At 38.8% G+C, this 18,105-nt stretch overlaps 1 protein-coding gene across 2 annotated transcripts in view; it reads left to right on the forward strand.

The window, feature by feature from the left end:
• UHRF2 (ubiquitin like with PHD and ring finger domains 2) overlaps positions 1–18,105 on the forward strand; it is a 94,560-nt gene that overhangs the window by 19,265 nt on the left and 57,190 nt on the right. For both annotated transcript variants that reach the window (XM_066257212.1, XM_066257211.1), the window contains exon 3: positions 248–507. In XM_066257212.1, coding sequence (XP_066113309.1) covers positions 248–507 — 260 coding nt within the window. The remainder of the gene's footprint in view (positions 1–247; positions 508–18,105) is intronic.

Genomic DNA, 18,105 nt, shown 5'->3' on the forward strand with positions numbered 1-18,105 from the left:
AGTAATTAAGTTAAAGAAAACACCCATTTTATTGAATGAAGGGAATTCAAAGGAAAGTTAATTTTCTTACTAGTGAATAATAGATATACAAAAAGAATAATATTGATATCTTTAAAATTACTTGAAACTTTGAGTAGCTGCCAGTATTGTTAACCATGATAAACATAAAAATAACCTGAGTTATATTAAGGTTTTTGAAGCAATAGATGAGATTAAACTTTGTTAACTAATTTTAAACTTTTTTTAGGTAAATGAATTGGTGGATGCCAGAGATGTCGGCCTTGGTGCTTGGTTTGAGGCACGCATACATAGTGTTGCTAGAGCTTCTGAAGGACATTCGCGTGGCAAAACTCCTCTGAAGAATGGCAGTTCTTGTAAAAGGACTAATGGAAATGTAAATCATAATTCCAAAGAAAACACAAAAAAATTGGACAATGTACCCTCTACATCTAATTCAGACTCTCTTGCTGCTGCTGAAGACGTTATTTATCATATCGAGTATGATGAGTAAGTGCTCATGCTATTGAGGACTTCATGTTTTTGTTTATAGCAAAGCCATTTCAAGATTGTTTTCAAATAATAGTCTTTTTGAAAAAATCATTTAGGGGTCTGTTCAGTCTATTACCATGTGTTTAGTAGTTGTAATATAATAAGGGTTTCTTAATGCTCAGTTATCTCTGACTTCTACGTGGTTTGTTGTTTTCAGTATCCTGATACCTGATATAATTTAGTATGTAAGGATTTCTCTTTGTTTCTTCCTTTGAAGTTTTTGATATATATTTTAATAATATTTTAGAGAGCATATAATAACAATGTAATAGCTGTTAGAATGAGGTTGAAATATTTTTTAAATAGCTTTACTATTGAGATAATTCATATATACCTTATTCATTTAAAGGATACAGTTCATTGGTTTTTAGCATAGTCACAGGATTGTGCATTACCACAAAGTAATTTTAGAACATTTTTATCTCCCCAACCTCCCCAAACCTCATAAACCCAGCAGTAACTTCCTAGTCTCCCTCCCCCAGCAAAATGTTTTTAAATGTTCATATGAAGACAGTATTAAGAACTTACCTTGATTCTAACACTAAATTATTCTCTTTACTTATTTTCAAAATCCTAGCATAAAAATTATTATTGTGACAGATTTAGTATTTGTTCAACACACTGCATGAACTTAAGTCCTCACTCAAGTGATACCTTAATATGTATACAAAATATTATGCTACCAAGTCCTCATCCAGTTTGAGCTCAAGATCCTAAAGTGGTTATACTTTCTTCCACAAAATGGTATAACAGACTTTGATGTTAACTCATATTTCAGGATACCTGAAAAGGAGTCAAAAGTAGATCCTTTAATTTTTACTTTTCTGATACTTGTTAAATGGTTGTGGCTAACTTGACAACCTGGCTTATTTCAAATGATCTATCTATCCTCTTTTTACCATAGTAGGTGATAAAAGAACCAACAATCAGAATGAATATTATGATCTGAGATGGGCCAGGACTGACAATATTGGTAAATCGAGGCTGAAATGCTCTGTGTGTTCTTAGTAATCAGTCTCTGGGTTCCTAAATTTCATAGCAGAGAGTCAAGAAACTATAGTGGTGGCACCTTGATTTCTCTGTATATTTGCTATCAAGTAGTGTTCTGGATTTGCTTTGAGGTTTATTTCCTGAGTAGAATAAATAACTAGGAAAACTACCCAGAACCTGATCCTGGTCAGTAAAGGAGTTACTGTGTAGCAAAAAGGATTTTACAGAAGGGCATAGCATAGAAATAAGGTAAGAAATGTTTTTCTTTTTTATTCAATGAGAGGAGAGGAGGCAGAGACAGACGCTCGAATGTGCCCCAACCAAGATCCACCTGGCAAGCCCACTCGGGGGCAATGCTCTGCCCATCTAGGGTGTTGCTCCATTGCTCAGCAGCCAAGCTCTTCTTAGCACCTGAGGCAGAGGCCATCGAGCCATCCTCAGTATCGGGCCAACTCGCTCTAATTGAGCCATGGCTGCAGAGGGGGAAGAGAGAGAGGGAGAAAAGGAGGAAGGGTGGAGAAGCAGATGGGCGCTACTCCTGTGTGTCCTGACCAGGAACTGAACCCAGAACATCCACACAGTGGGCCTATGCTCTACCACTGAGCCAACCAGCCAGGACCAAGAAACTTTAAACACTAAATAAATTAAGGTTTATTAAATTTTTACAGTTTCAAGGGCTTTTAGTTTTGGAATAAGACCTTCCAAGGTATAGGCCTGAGTTTGGTATATAGTATTAGAGCTCAAAGTGCAGTACCTCAGCATTAATTTGGCTTTCTTTTTTGAAATGGAGAAATTTGTCTTGATTAGATGAATGTTAGTTAAAAAGAGAGTCTAAATCTGACATGCATGAGAAGACTAAAATCTATTCTAAATAATTTTTCATGATGGAATAAAATGTTTCAGTGCTGGCAACTTAAAGATATGGTAGTTGAACTCTCTTTGAGAAATAAAAGGTAACAAAAACTTAGTGGTAGGTAAATGTCATGCACATCTTTAAAAAGAGAAAAGGACTATATAAAACTAAATATAAGATAAAATAGAAGAGCTTCTCAATAAGAGTTGCAAATAACAAAAGGCTAGTAGTGTAAGAATCAGGATGACCCAATATAGATATAACAAATCCTGTTAAAGTTTCATTATCATGGTTATTAGAAAAGTACATTAGAAACTGTTCTAAAGTATATGTTTTTTCAACAAGGTACGAAACAAGTTCTTTGGGTTGAGGATGCATTGAAAAGAGCTTTTGGAGTATATGGCTTAAAGCAGTAAAAATATACTGCTCACAAAAAATTTCAAAATGAATATGAAGCAATAAGAAAAGAAGCATTTGACCCTGGCCGGTTGGCTCAGCGGTAGAGCGTCGGCCTAGCGTGCGGAGGACCCGGGTTCGATTCCTGGCCCGGGCACAAAGGAGAAGCGCCCATTTGCTTCTCCACTCCTCCGCCGCACCTTCCTCTCTGTCTCTCTCTTCCCCTCCCGCAGCCAAGGCTTCATTGGAGCAAAAATGGCCCGAGCGCTGGAGTGGCTCTGGTCGCAACATGGTGACGCCCAGAATGGGCAGAGCATCGCCCCCTGGTGGGCAGAGCGTCGCCCCATGGTGGGCGTGCCGGGTGGATCCCGGTCGGGTGCATGCGGGAGTCTGTCTGACTGCCTCTCCCCGTTTCCAGCTTCAGAAAAACGCAAAAAAAAAAAAAAAAAAGAAAAGAAAAGAAGCATTTGATTTTTTTTTTTTATTAAACAAGGATATCAGAAAAGCAAAAGAAAATCAGAAATCAAAGAAAGTTGTTTGATTTTGCAAATGAGATGCAAAACCAACTTTTATTTCATTGGTGAAAATGCACTATAAAAGGCTGAAAGTATTGGAGTATCTGCATGGTCCCTGATGCCCTAATTTTTGCGAGCAGTGTAGTTTTATTGAGTAGTAAGCTCCCAAGTGAGTCAGTATGATATGTCTATGAAATAGTTATATTGTAAGGATGTTCCATAAGAAGTAAGATATCTAGCCAGACCTGTGGTGGTGCAGTGGATAAAGCATCGACCTGGAATGCTGAGGTTGCCAGCTTGAAAGCCTAAGCTTACCTGGGTGAAGGCACATACAAGAAGCAACTACAAGATGTGCTATGAGTTGATGCTCCCCACTCCTCCCGATTGTCTCTTTAAAATCAATAAAATCTTTGAAAAAAGTGAAGAAAAAAAAGTAAGATACCTAGAATAAGCCCAATGATGCTACTGTTGTATGGGGCTGGTGATTCCCTACTAGGAGTGTTTTCTGTCTCCTGTGCTTTAAAGCCAGTAACAAGCATTTTCCAGCTTTAACAATAGACTGGGAGAATTGTAGAGATGTTACATTGCAAAGAGGATTTGTATAACATCAGTATAATTTAATTTCAGGACACTATTTCTCAGATAACTTTGTTGTACTTTAACTTATTAAATAAGTTTTAAATTTAGGCTGTCATCCCATTTCATTTGGAACGCTGATTAAATACTATTATTTCCCTCAATGAACTGTTTTTCTTCTACCTAGAGTAAGTTGAAAGTAATCTTTGAAAGTAAAATAAGTTAAAAATTAATTTGCTTCATTAATAATTATATCTTCAAGCCTCTGACTGCAGCAGTGTAATTTAAACAAGTTGCTATTTAGCCAAGGCAGAGAGGTATCAAACATGGGACCAGGGAACCTGCCTCAGGAATTCTTTTAGGATATGTGTGTTTTTCAGTTTAAAATGGCATAGTTTAAAAGCTAATACTTTTAGGCCCTGCCCGATTGACTCAGGGGTAGAGCATTGGCCCAGCATGTAGATGGTCCAGGTTCAATTCTTGGTCAGGCCACACAGGAGAAAAACAAAAAATTAAAAGCTATTTTTATACTGACCTACAGATTTAACAGATTACTAGATGAAATGCATTGTCAGTCTTTGAAATGAATTTTATTAAAACAATTGCTGGACTAAAACAAGATAATTAGGCACACATACTCTTGCATCTTCAGTTCCCACTCTAGACAAAGCAGAGTTAAAAACAAACACTTTAGTCTTTGAGAAATGGTAGATATTACAGATTTCTGATAGTACTTAATAGAGAGGTTTCAAAAACAACCCCCCCAAAAAGTAAAAAATAGACATTGTTCTAAAATATAAATGAAATAATTTATTTTCTAACAAACATTGTAAGTTCATAAAAAACAGCTTAAGAGATTTGTTTGAGCCTGACTGGGTGGTGGCGCAGTGGATAGAGCGTTGGACTGTGATGCAGAGGACCCAGATTCAGAGCCCCAAGGTCACCTGCTTGAGTGCCCTCTCACCCAGCTTGAGCGTGGAATCATAGACATGACCCCATGGTTTCTGGCTTGAGCCCAAGGTCGCTGGTTTGAGCAAGGGGTTGCTCACTCTGCTGTAGTTCCCCCCCATACCCTCCCCCCAGGCACATGAGAAAGCGATCAATGAACTAGGGTGCTGCAATGAAGAATTGATGCTTCTCATCTCTCTTCCATTCCTGTCCGTCCCTATCTGTCTCTCTCAGTGTCTCTGTCACAAAAAAATTTTTTTTGTTTGAAATGTTTTAAGAGTTTTACTGTTTGTGAGGGTTCCTTTTCTATAGATTTCTTGAAGATGGACTAAATTGAATGCTTCTTGTGAAGATTTTGTAGTTTGTCAATCATAAGGCCTAGATTAGGCTTATCAATTTTGATTCACATCTTGATGCAAAAAGTATAAAGCAAACGTGGAGTTCACATCAAAGTGCCTGGGACAAAGTAGATATTTACGGGGTTTCCTTCCTGATTGCTATTCTTTACCATTCATCTTTTGTCACCTTTGTCTTTGCAAGGTCTTTGTGTTTTTATAATTCAGCCAATCCAATAAGTACTTGGAAAGAAAAGAGTTGGTGATAGGAATGTTATATTTAGACTTTAGAGATTTAGATTCCAGGTGATTCTTAAATATTTTTAAAGATTATTTTGTTTGTTTTGAGAGAGAGAAGGGAGACACCAGGGGGGAGGAGCAGGAAGCATCAACTCCCATATATGTTCCTTGACCAGGTAAGCCCAGGGATTTGAACTGGCAACCTCAGCTTACTAGGTTGACGCTTTATCCACTGCGCCACCACAGGTCAGGCTTAAGGCTTTTGAAAGCTCACCATTAGTAGGCATATACAACTTGGCTGTGAGGAGAGTTATCTTTTTTCCTCTCAGAGTCATCATTACAGGGGAGAAGACTGTGCTTGATTGAAACCTCTATTTTTAGTAGTATTTTGGACCAAAACAGAGGGAAAGGGAATTCAGAAATGGCAAGTGTCAAGATAAAACAGGCATTTATAAATCATGCAGTGGTTTGAGTGGTTAAAGAAAAAAGGGAGAGAATATCGAATTTCACCTTATTTCATTATAAGCTTGTACTGTATACTTCCATAGCTTTCTAAAAGTTGGGTTTATTCTTATCAGTTATCATTGCTATAGTTAAGATATTTAAAGTTTAAAAATTTTGAGGTCTCTCATTTAAATTCACAAAGCTGTGAGTGCGGTCTTGTAGAGACCTCAAAGCCATTGTGGCGAAGAGACATGATGTTGACTGAAGGGAAGAAGTAGAGTTGTAAAAAGACAATGATTTTCTTAATGTTTCTGGTAGGTTAATATGTCTTTGGCATAGCCTACTTCAAGTAGATTACATCAAATCTTGCTTGCCAGACTCTGAGCCATCGGAAAATACATATTTATTATACAATACATTTTTAAATAAAATACGTATTTCTGATGGCTTTAGGCGACCCCTGTGTTTTGGTCGTTCCACCCCCGCAGGGGTCGCGACCCACAGGTTGAGAACCGATGTATTAAATGATCTGATTCTAGCGCCTAAGAGTTAACCAATATGCAGTATTACCACTTAGCCTATTCATGGTATGGTACATGTGATTGGCATTAGCCCACACTTCTCATGCCTTCAAAGGTCAGCCATTTTGTATGACCTCTGAAGACTTGCTTTAGACCAGGGGTCCCCAAATTACGGCCCATGGGCCACATGCGGCCCCCTAAGGCCATTTATCCGACCCCCTCCGTACTTCCAGAAGGGACACCTCTTTCATTGGTGGTCAGTGAGAGGAGCATAGTTCCCATTGAAATACTGGTCAGTTTGTTGATTTAAATTTACTTGTTCTTTATTTTAAATATTGTATTTGTTCCCATTTTGGTTTTTTACTTTAAAATAAGATATGTGCAGTCTGCATAGGGATTTGTCCATAGTTTTTTTTATAGTCCGGCCCTCCAACGGTCTGAGAGACAGTGAACTGGCCCCCTGTGTAAAAAGTTTGAGGACCCTTGCTTTAGACTTTGGGATTTAAAGCAGACAGCATGCATACAACTTCTTCTGTTGAGTTAAATCCTAGTTATGTAAGCAACTGAAGCCACCCTATTGAATTTAATCTTTACTCATTACTCGAGCCTCTTTATTAGCACATAAAGACTAAAATCCTTATCCTGCTTTTGTACCAAGGAACATCAGTTCTCAATGGATTTAGATTCATTTACATTAACTAGGCTAGTGGTTCTCAATCCTAACTATACATTAGTCTTCTAGGAAGCTTTAAACATGTGAGTGTCTAGGACCTACCCTCAGAACTTTGGGCATTATTGAGCTAAGAGAACTCCAGGCATTGTTTTTTTTGTTGTTGTTTGTTTGTTTTCAAAAATTCCCCTATGCTTCTAATGTGCAGACATGGTTGAATATAATCCCTGGCCAGGAGCATCAGCATCACTTATTATAAATAAAAGTTCTTGGATTCACTTCAGAAATAATGAATCAGTCTCTAGTGATGGCCCAGATATTTGTTTTAATAAGCCCACTGAGTGATTGTGATACACACTCCAGTTTGAGAACCACTCATTGAGGTTGCCTTTGGCCCAGCTTTATCACTCATTTGCTACTAAAGAGCAATATGGGGAAAAGGGTTGAGAGTGACCGTTTAATTAAATATAGTAAATACATTTTATTAAAGATGATATGTAATACCTGACAAATCTGAGTGTTCACTCTTATTTTAGTACATGTCTATGTGGTTTATGGCTTGTTGATTTTTGTTTTGTTTCCATATAGACACAGTTATTAGAATTTGGTCTTTTTCTAAAAGAACTATCAAGCCAAATGATCTGTATGTGACCTAAAATGAGGGACTATTTTCCACTGTGCAGTCTTTATCTGTACTAACTTTGCATAGTAAGCAATCAATGTCCATAATGTGTTTATGGGGAATTTATTGTGATTTGTTGCTTTATTCTTGAGTGGATGAAAATACTCTGTACTACATGCATATTTGTTCTGAGATGCATATTTGTTCTGTTAGTCCTGGTTTTCCTGTTAAATTAGGCTCTAAAATGTAGCAGTGATTTTAGAACAAACTTTTTGAATTTGACATATTCTCAGAATTTCATCTCAAAAATTTCCCTGATACTTTCTTCTAATGGTTCAACATGTACCTTTAATTAATCTTACAGAATTTGAGAATACTATTGTTGGCCCTGGCCGGTTGGCTCAGGTGGAGTGTCAGCTCTGCGTTTGAATGTCCTGGGTTCAATTCCCAGTTAGGACACACAGGAGAAGTGTCCATCTGCTTCTCCATCCCTCCCCCTCTCACTTCTCTTTCTCTCTGTTTTCCCCTCTCTTGTTCCCCCCTCTCCCTTGTTCCCCCCTCTCCTCTCTTTCCCTTGCAGCCTTGGCTTGATTGGAGCAAGTTGGCCCGGGGTGCTGAGGGGTGCTCTATGGCCTCCACCTCAGGCTGCTAAGAAGAGCTTGGTTGCTGAGCAACAGAGCAAATCCCCAATTTGGCAGAGCATCACCCCCTAGTGGGCTTGCTGGGTAGATACTGGTCGGGGTGCATGTGGGGAGTCTGTCTCTGCCTTTCTTCCTCTCACTGAAATAAAAAAGAGAGAGAATACTATTCTTGTCATTGATTTGCTTTCTTTAATTGCTTTATTTAGTGATCTAATTCAGAGATTTTGATTTATAATGTTAAATGATTTCACTAAGAGAAGGAAGCTAGAACCTAATAGTCTGGAAAAGGAAGTTTATACACTGCTCACAAAAATTAGAGGATATTTTATCACTTCATATTCATTTTGAAATATCCTCTAATTCTGCTCACAAAAATTAGGGTATGTTTTATTGCTTCATATTCATTTTGAAAGCATTTTGAAATACCCCTAAATTTTGTGAGCAGTATATTTAAAGAAAAAAATACTTGTGAAAATTTTTATCATACCTTAAGCTGAAATCTTTAAACATGAGTAAATGGCCTGACCAGGCAGTGATACAGTGGATAGAGCGTTGGAGTGGGATGCAGAGGATCCAGGTTCAAGACCCCAAGGTCGCTAGCTTGAGCATGGGTTCATCTGGTTTGAGCAAAGCTCACCAGCTTGGGCCCAAGGTCACACTGGCTTGCGCAAGGGGTCAGTGGCTCGTCTGCACTCCCCCACCCCCCCAATCAAGGCACATACGAGAAAGCAATCAATGAAAAACTTAAGGTGCCGCAACCAAGAATTGATGCTTCTCATCTCTTTCCTTTCTTGTCTGTCCCTCTCTCACTAAAAAAAAGTGTTGGACCTGGATTCAGAAAAGCACATACAGTACTTGCAAACCACTCTACCACAGCACCACAGTATCTCTCATTTTGAGAGAAGCATGCTTATAAAATAATATAAAGTATTTAGCATAAGGGCTGTTTACATAAGTTAGAAATTTTCTTTTTTTGTGTGTGACAGAGACAGAGAGAAAGAGAGGTAGGGACAGACAGGAAAGGAGATAAGAAGCATCAATTCTTTGTTGCAGCTCCTTAGTTGTTCAGTGATTGCTTTCTCATATGTGCCTTGATTGGGGACTACAGCAGAGTGAGTGATCTCTTCCTCAAGCCAGCAACTTTGGGCTTCAAGCCAGCGACTCTGGGGTCATGTCTATGATCCCACGCTCAAGCCAGCAACCCCGTGCTCAAGCTGGTGACCTCGGGGTTTCGAACCTGGGTCCTCCGTGTTCCAGTCCAACGCTCTATCCTCTGCACCACCCCTCTGGTCCGGCTAAGTTAGAAATTTTCAATCTTTCCAGTTATGATGCTTTTGCAGAATAGCTACCTTAAACCAATTTTTTTTTACCTGGCCATAAATAAATGCCTGTATGTCTTTTTCTGTGGAGAGACTCCATAACTCTTTAGTATTTCAAGGATTTTTAAATCACATAAGTTAAACTGCTTTTAACTGTGACATGGGATTGAAATCAAGTGAAACTGTCATTTAACCACTCAGGAACTTGAAGGGGAACTTATGCTAGGCTATATGTAAAAGCTTATCTGGCATATGTCTCAAAATTATTTCGTCATTGCTCCCAGCATTCTTCAAGATATTTTGAGCCTTTCTCAGCCTGCAGTGCATGCTTTTGAGTAGCTTTAATTATATGGCTACTGCAAACAGAAGTCAGTAAGCCAATTCTGAATAAAATCAAGCGGTATTTTAAGATAAAAGTTTTTCTATAAAGTAACAACTGACTTTCTTGAATGCATTGATATAGCAATCTCTTTCTAAAGGAGTCCCAAAAATGTTTTGAGTAATGTCAAAATAATGATTTCTAGGTTTTTGTGGGGGGAAAAAAGGAAATTTTCCAGTAATCAAGATCAGGCCAAACGTGTACTATTTACTGATTTTGAGTATGCGGATCTAGAAGGAGAGGTTTAGTTCCAGAAATCTTGGTGCAGTCTGCCACATTACTACATAGGTGTTACTAACATACAGGGGTGGACAAAAGTAGGTTTACAGTCGTGACTATGCAAAACAGTTTATGCTTCTATTATTATTTTTTGCTCACCAGATGAGTCCACGTTCAAGCTCTCGAACCTGGGTCCTCAGCATCCCAGTCCGACGCTCTATCCACTGCGCCACCACCTGGTCATATTTTTTTTTTAATAATTATATTTATTTGTGTTACAACTGTAAACCTACTTTTGCCTGCCCTGGTGTTTATCAAAGACAGAATATTTTCTCTTTCTCTGACTTGGCAGCATTCTGAATGGATGATAATCAAAAGAAGGATGAAAAAAGTTGTAAACTTAACCATTGCTCTTCTATTGTGTTATATAAGATCACTTAGTGCTTAGAAAAATTTTACAGATACCAGTTGATTTTTGCCTTTTCAGATATATACATCATCTGTTGTTTACATTAGGGTTTCTCAGAAAAGATAGCCATCAATATTGCCAATTCACCCATATAAAGGATTTTTAAAATCAGATTCCTGAGGGGCACCAAACCTCACCCTGACTCTTCTGCATTGGGGTTGGGTCTGAGGTAGGTGTTAAGAACCTGTTACAGGTGCCCCAGGGACCTATTAAATACACAAAGCAGTGGTTCTCTCACAGGTTGTACAGTTCAGGCATTAGAATTCGGATTTGGTTTGAATTCTAGGTCTTTGGTTTCTTGGTAATTTTTTTATTTAAATTCTTTCAATTTTAATTTTCTCATCTGTAAATACATGATTTTTATCATTTTTTTCCTAATAACATTGAAAAGTACCCAGTAATAATAGAATCAGATTTTCTGGTTTTTATTTATTAATAAAACCAGGTTATTTTGGCCTGACTGGTGGTGGCACAGTTGACAGAGCATGGACCTGGGGCACTGAGGACTCTGGTTCAAAACCCTGAGGTCACTGGCTTGAGCACAGGCCCACAGCTTGAGCACAGGGTCTCTGGCTTGAGCCAAAAGGTTGCTGACTTGAAGCCCAAGGTTGTTGGCTTGACCAAGGGGTCACTGCCTTGGCGGGTGCCCCCCCCCCCCAAGGCACATATGAGAAGCAACCAATGAACAACTAAAGTGATGCAACTAGGAGTTAATGTTTCTCCTCTCTCCCTTCCTGTCTCTCATCTCTTGCTTTAAAAAAAAAAAGAAAAATGTCATTTTGGTAAGTATTCTTAATATGGATTTATTTTTAGTGTAGGTATTTTTTTCTTTTTTGTCTTTTGTAGTTTGTAGTCTTTTTTTTGATACAGGTATTTTTAACCTAAAATGTTGTTTTCATTGCTATGAAAACAGTTGCTCTACATTGTTAATTTGTTTTATAAATGAATTTTATTTCCATGTAATATGTAAAGTGCTACTGTAAGCAGTTTTAAGTAAGTTATTCTTAGTTGTCTGAATAAGCTTTACATTTAAGGTGTGAACTTACCAATGTTATCTATCAGAATAAGAAATGCTTTTTTTCTTTTTTCTTTTTTTTGCATGTGGTATGACATTAAAGACTTTCTAAACTAGAACATGCCTCCAGATGAATGGTGTCCTTATTTAAGTATATTAGCACCAGAAAACGATGTTTTGAAGGAAGATTTCAGTGATACTAATTTACTCAGTACAGATTGAGTTTTCTAAAATTATTAGCCTCTTAAGAAGATGTACTTTTACTATTTTTTAATAGTGCTTAAATCAATTTCCCTGAAACTTAATTCCCTAGAGTTTATTTAATGACTGTTTTGTTTGTCAATTATTTATCTTATACCTGTATTAGAATAGTACCTTGACTTCAGGTCTGAGAACAAGAGGTCATGTAGTACAAGAGAAAGAAGAACCCTACTTTTGTTCTTCTGTAGGTATAGGTTGGCCCTCAGCTCAGTGTAGGTAATGTTGACCTTGATAAATTTCTACCTCTGTATGCTTCAGGTCTTTGTGGATATCTTGAGCTCTGTTTGAGAAGTTGTTTGAGCTTCTAGCACTTCCCAAGATGTTGCATACAATCTGCAGTTTTTCTCAGTAATAATGCTGGAAGAAATCAGCTGCGTGGACTAGTTTGCACTTATTTTCAACCATACATTAAATGTCATGGGAGTGTGGAAGAATACTGTTTACCTACACTTTAAAAAGAAAAAAGAAGAAAGACTTTCTCTTGGCTACTGCTGTAAGTGGCAGTTGAGCTGATTACAGGTTTTTCATTTGTAAGAATACCCAAAACAACTTTTTCTTGCCTGACCAGGCGGTAACGCAGTGGATAGAGCGTTGGACTGGGGTGCAGAAGGACCCAGGTTCGAGACCGTGAAGTCTCCAGCTTGAGCGTGGGCTCATCTGGCTTGAGCAAAAAGCTCACCAGCTCTTGGACCCAAGGTTGCTGGCTCAAGCAAGGGGTTACTCGGTCTGCTGAAGGCTTGCAGTCAAGGCACATATGAGAAAGCAATCAATGAACAACTAAGTTGTTGCAACGAAAAACCGATGATTGATGTTTCTCATCTCTCTTCGTTCCTGTCTGTCTGTCCCTATCTATCCCTCTCTCTGACTCACTCTCTGTCCCTGTAAAACAACAACAACAACAAAAAAAACTTTTTCTTATTCTGCATAGACTTCTGTGTTCCCATAGATCTAGAACTATCTAGATCAAGACTTCTTAAGGAACAATAGGAAACACAGTGTAATCAAAAGGATCTTTTGAAACATAGTGGTGATAGTTTATTGTATTTAACAGCTTTAGTTATATAAAAGCAGACTTTCTGTTTAGTGAGTTGTGTGTTTCCAAATATCTGTAGGCCTGATATACTGCAAACACACTAAAGTGTGAACATACCTGCTCCTTGATGAAAACTTGCTATTTTACAATATCAATACTGTGCTAGAAATATGCACACCTAGCTTTTAGAGTACCTAGAGCTCTGAGAGTACAGGTAGAAGAGATACTTCTGTATTCCTGAAGAATACCTAAGGTGAAGAAGTAGGAATTACGAGGTTACTTGAGGATGGACTAGTATGACTGGAGTGTAGGAGGTATACGGTGAGTAGTCAATTAAACTAAAGGTGAATAAAGACTTCTAGCTAAATATAACAGATTAACATTCATGTTTGCCTCCACCCCTTCTTTAACCCTCCTAGAAGATAGTAAAAGAATAAATGCATAAATCCCAAAGACAAAAAAATGGGATAGAAATAAGACACAGGTGGGTGGAGGTGGAAGAGGGTGCAGGGGGGATAAGTGATGATGGACAGAGACTTGACTTGAGGTGGTGAACACACAATACAGCAGGGGTCCCCAAACTACGGCCCATGGGCTGCATGCGGCCCCCTGAGGCCATTTATCCGGCCCCCACCGCACTTCCCGAAGGGGCACCTCTTTCATTGGTGGTCAGTGAGAGGAGCATAGTCCCCATTGAAATACTGGTCAGTTTGTTGATTTAAATTTACTTGTTCTTTATTTTAAATATTGTATTTGTTCCCGTTTTGTTTTTTTACTTTAAAATAAGTTATGTGCAGTGTGCATAGGGATTTGTTCATAGTTTTTTTTTTATAGTCCGGCCCTCCAATGGTCTGTGACAGTGAACTGGCCCCCTGTGTAAAAAGTTTGGGGACCCCTGCAATACAGTGTACAGATGATGTGTTGTAGAGTTGTGCCCTTGAAACCTATATAATTTCGTTAACCAGTGTCACCTCAATAAATTAAAAAACAAACAGAAAACAAAAATTTGGAAGGTAAGCTCATGGATAAATGACAGCTAACTTGATAGGTCAGAAAAAGCTGAAATCTAAGAATGTGACGCCAACAAGAAGCAAGTAAATTGGCATTGAAGACTGGGAGGCTCAGGCCTTGGACTCAACAGGTACACCTTGGGGTTTGGGGAGGTAGGCATGCAGAATAAAACTGAGAATAAGAGGATTGGTTAATTTATATGAAAGAGCATTTTAACCACTCTTACCCCACTCAAGGTGAGGGGGGAGAAAAAGGAAGACATGTATTCAGGAAATAGGATTCAATACAGGAAGTGTTGAAAGGAGGTCACAGCATGACAACTGTGGAACAGGTCTAGTCCTGCAAAGCAAGCTTTCCAGATTATGATAGGATAGAGGTCTTGAAAAGATGTTTGAAGCTCAGATTAGAGTACCTGAAATGTCCTGAACGTAGAGTTTTACAACTGGCAGAATGGAAAAAATTAATAATAGATACACAAAAAGCTAAGCAAGTTGGAGCTAAAAAGAACAGTTAAGCACTGAACAGAAAACAAAGCTGTAGAAGAAAGAACATGTAATTAAAGTATACTTCATATTTAGCTGTGAACACTAAATAGTCAATAGTTCAGAGATCCTTCATTGTATTTTTTAAAGATATACTTAGGTTTAAATAAGGAACAAAAACAAGATCTACCCATTACATTTAGTTGATAGGTTAGGTCTCAACCTATAGATTCCCCTTGCCTGTTTTTTTTCCTTGCTAGTTATTTGTACAGTACAAATGACAGTTGATATAGTTTTCCCATCACCTGGACTTTACTGATTATATTTCTATAATGATATTTAACACATTTTCTGTTGTTAGTTTATTAAAAGCTTTTACTTATATCTAAAGGTTTTATTAGATATAAATTACATTATTTAATAAGACTAATTGAGAAGTGGTGTTTACTTATTGTATGTCATTGGGAGGCACATAATGTCTGGTTTTTCTCTTTTGTGGTAAGGTTTTAGGTATTGTCAGCTTGATCCATCCATTATGAAGTTTGCTACTGACTTTTAATAGTTTTAGCAGCCATGAATCTTTACCTATATCCAGTTTCATTAAATTTTACAAAATGGTGATACTTCATTTTATCTTTCCATTTGTTAGCTATTCTTTCATAAAGAACTTACTTTGGCCCTGGCCGGTTGGCTCAGCGGTAGAGCGTCGGCCTAGCGTGCGGAGGACCCGGGTTCGATTCCCGGCCAGGGCACATAGGAGAAGCGCCCATTTGCTTCTCCACCCCTCCGCCGCGCTTTCCTCTCTGTCTCTCTCTTCTCCTCCCGAAGCCAAGGCTCCATTGGAGCAAAGATGGCCCGGGCGCTGGGGATGGCTCTGTGGCCTCTGCCTCAGGCGCTAGAGTGGCTCTGGTCGCAACATGGCGACGCCCAGGATGGGCAGAGCATCGCCCCCTGGTGGGCAGAGCGTGCCCCTGGTGGGCGTGCCGGGTGGATCCCGGTCGGGCGCATGCGGGAGTCTGTCTCTCCCTGTTTCCAGCTTCAGAAAAATGAAAAAAAAAAAGAAAAAAAAAAAGAACTTACTTTAACCAGTTGATTCATATATGAAAAGTAGGATAAATTATTATGATTAGTTATTTATTGATTGATTTTGTAGAGGAAGGAGGAAAGAGACAGAAACTTCGATATGTTCCTGTTATGTGCCCCGACTGGGGATTGAACTAGCAACCTATGCATTGAGACAGCAGTAACCAACCGAGCTAAAAAAAAAAAATGTTTATCAGTTTTAGAGAAGAACATTAATTTGTTGTTCCACTGATTAATGCCTTCATTGGTTGATTCTTATATGTGCACTGACTGGGGATCAAACCTGCAACCTTGGCCAATTGGGACAGTGTTCTAACCAGTTGAGCTCCCAAGCCAGGCAGGATGAATTATTGATTCTTGGACTTTTTCAGTGTTCAGAATGATTAAGTTCCTAAGCATCCTCCAGAGCAGGGGTCCCCAAACTACGGCCCGCGGGCTGCATGCGGCCCCTTGAGGCCATTTATCCGGCCCCCACCGCAATTCCAGAAGGGGCACCTCTTTCATTGGTGGTCAGTGAGAGGAGCACATTGACCATCTCATTAGCCAAAAGCAGGCCCATAGTTCCCATTGAAATACTGGTCAGTTTGTTAATTTAAATTTACTTGTTCTTTATTTTAAATATATTTGTTCCCGTTTTGTTTTTTTACTTTAAAATAAGATATGTGCAGTGTGCATAGGAATTTGTTCATAGTTTTTTTTTATAGTCCGGCCCTCCAATGGTCTGAGGGACAGTGAACTGGCCCCCTGTGTAAAAAGTTTGGGGACCCCTGCTCCAGAGGTTGGAGGTTGGCCAGTGAGATTTTTACTTTTAAGTATCATGAATTAATGGATGTTAACACTTGTTTTCATCTTAGTTTTTTTGGATGCCCAAATTGTCCCATCTCTGGTCTGTGAACACTCCTTCATATTGAATCTGACATAATAGTTTTTATGGGCTTTGCATGCATTCCAGTATAAGAGGGTGTCACAAACTTTTTTTTGTTTCTGCCCAGCCTTGGATTCAGTCATTTCTTCAAGGAGCCCTGGTTCTTCTTAGTTACAGATGGTATTTAGAGCACATAGTCTGGGGTATTGATCATGTTTCTAGGTCTCTTTGGACACAGCTAGGAAATACTTATGTACACCATAGATTTATATTGATATTTCCAATTTAATCTCTTAAATGCTCTAATCTTTTTCTTACCTTGGAAATCAAGGTTCCTAATAATACGCCATTGATTTGCTTTATCCTACTCATATGGTAGTTTCAGATGAGCAATACTAATATGCGTGCAATATGATTACTTAAAAATTGGGGTTTTGCCTGACTGTGTGGTGGCGCGGTGGATAGAGCGTCAGACTGGGATGCGGAGGACCCAGGTCCGAGACCCCGAGGTCGCCAGCTTGAGCGCGGGCTCACCTGGTTTGAGCAGAGCTCACCAGCTTGAACCCAAGGTCGCTGGGTTGAGCAAGGGGTTACTCGGTCTGCTGAAGGTCCACAGTCAAGGCACATATGAGAAAGCAATCAATGAACAACTAAGGTGTCGCAACAAAAAAACTGATGATTGATGCTTCTCATCTCTCTCCGTTCCTGACTCTCTGTCTCTGTAAAAAAAAAAAAAAAAAAAAAAAAAATGGGGTTTTGTTTTTTTAATTTATGTCCTTGGTAAATCATTCCATTAGGGATGTACATTTAATATAGTGTATTTTCAAGTCACTTGTAATAGTTCCTCTCTGTGTAGTTAAGCTATTGTCTACTTTTGTTTTATTTTGCCCTTTTATATTGAATTTGTTGGGGTGACATTGGTTAATAACACCCATTTCAGGTGTACAGTTTTGGTACACCATCTGTGTATTGTATTGTGTATTCACCACCCAAGTCAAATCTCCTTTCATCACCATTTATCCCCCTAAATTCTTTTCTACCTCCCTTACCCTCTCCTCCTTTCCCCTCTGGGAATTACAATACTGTTGTCTGTGTCTATAAGTTTTTCTTTTTTTCCCCCTTAATCCCTTCAACTTTTTACCTGGTCCCACAATCTCCTTCCTTTGACAGCTGTCAGTCTGTTCTCTGTGAGTCAGTTTCTATTTTGTTAGTTTATTTTATTCATTAGATCACGTTTTTGGGAAACTTTTCGGCTCTCTCATTCTGAGAGAGCCATGAACGCCACATATTTTAAAATGTAATTCCGTGAGAGCCATACAACGACCTGTGTACATTACGCATTATCCAGTAAAAATTTGGTGTTGTCCCGCAGGACAGCTGTGATTGACTCCAGCCACCCACAACCATGAACATGAGTGGTAGGAAATGAATGGATTGCAATACATAAGAATGTTTTATATTTTTAATGTTATTTTTCTTATTAGAGATTTGTCTGCGAGCCAGATACAGCCATCAAAAGAGCCACATCTGGCTCGTGAGCCATAAGTTCCCAACCCCGGCATTTGATTCCACATAGGAGTGAAATCATATGGTACTTACTTTTTTCTGTTTTATTGCACTTAGCATAATGTTTCTCCAGGTTCATTCATGCTGTTGCAAAGAGTGAGCT

The sequence above is a fragment of the Saccopteryx bilineata genome, chromosome 2 (genome assembly GCF_036850765.1).
Source record: "Saccopteryx bilineata isolate mSacBil1 chromosome 2, mSacBil1_pri_phased_curated, whole genome shotgun sequence".
Taxonomy (NCBI): Eukaryota; Metazoa; Chordata; class Mammalia; order Chiroptera; family Emballonuridae; genus Saccopteryx; species Saccopteryx bilineata.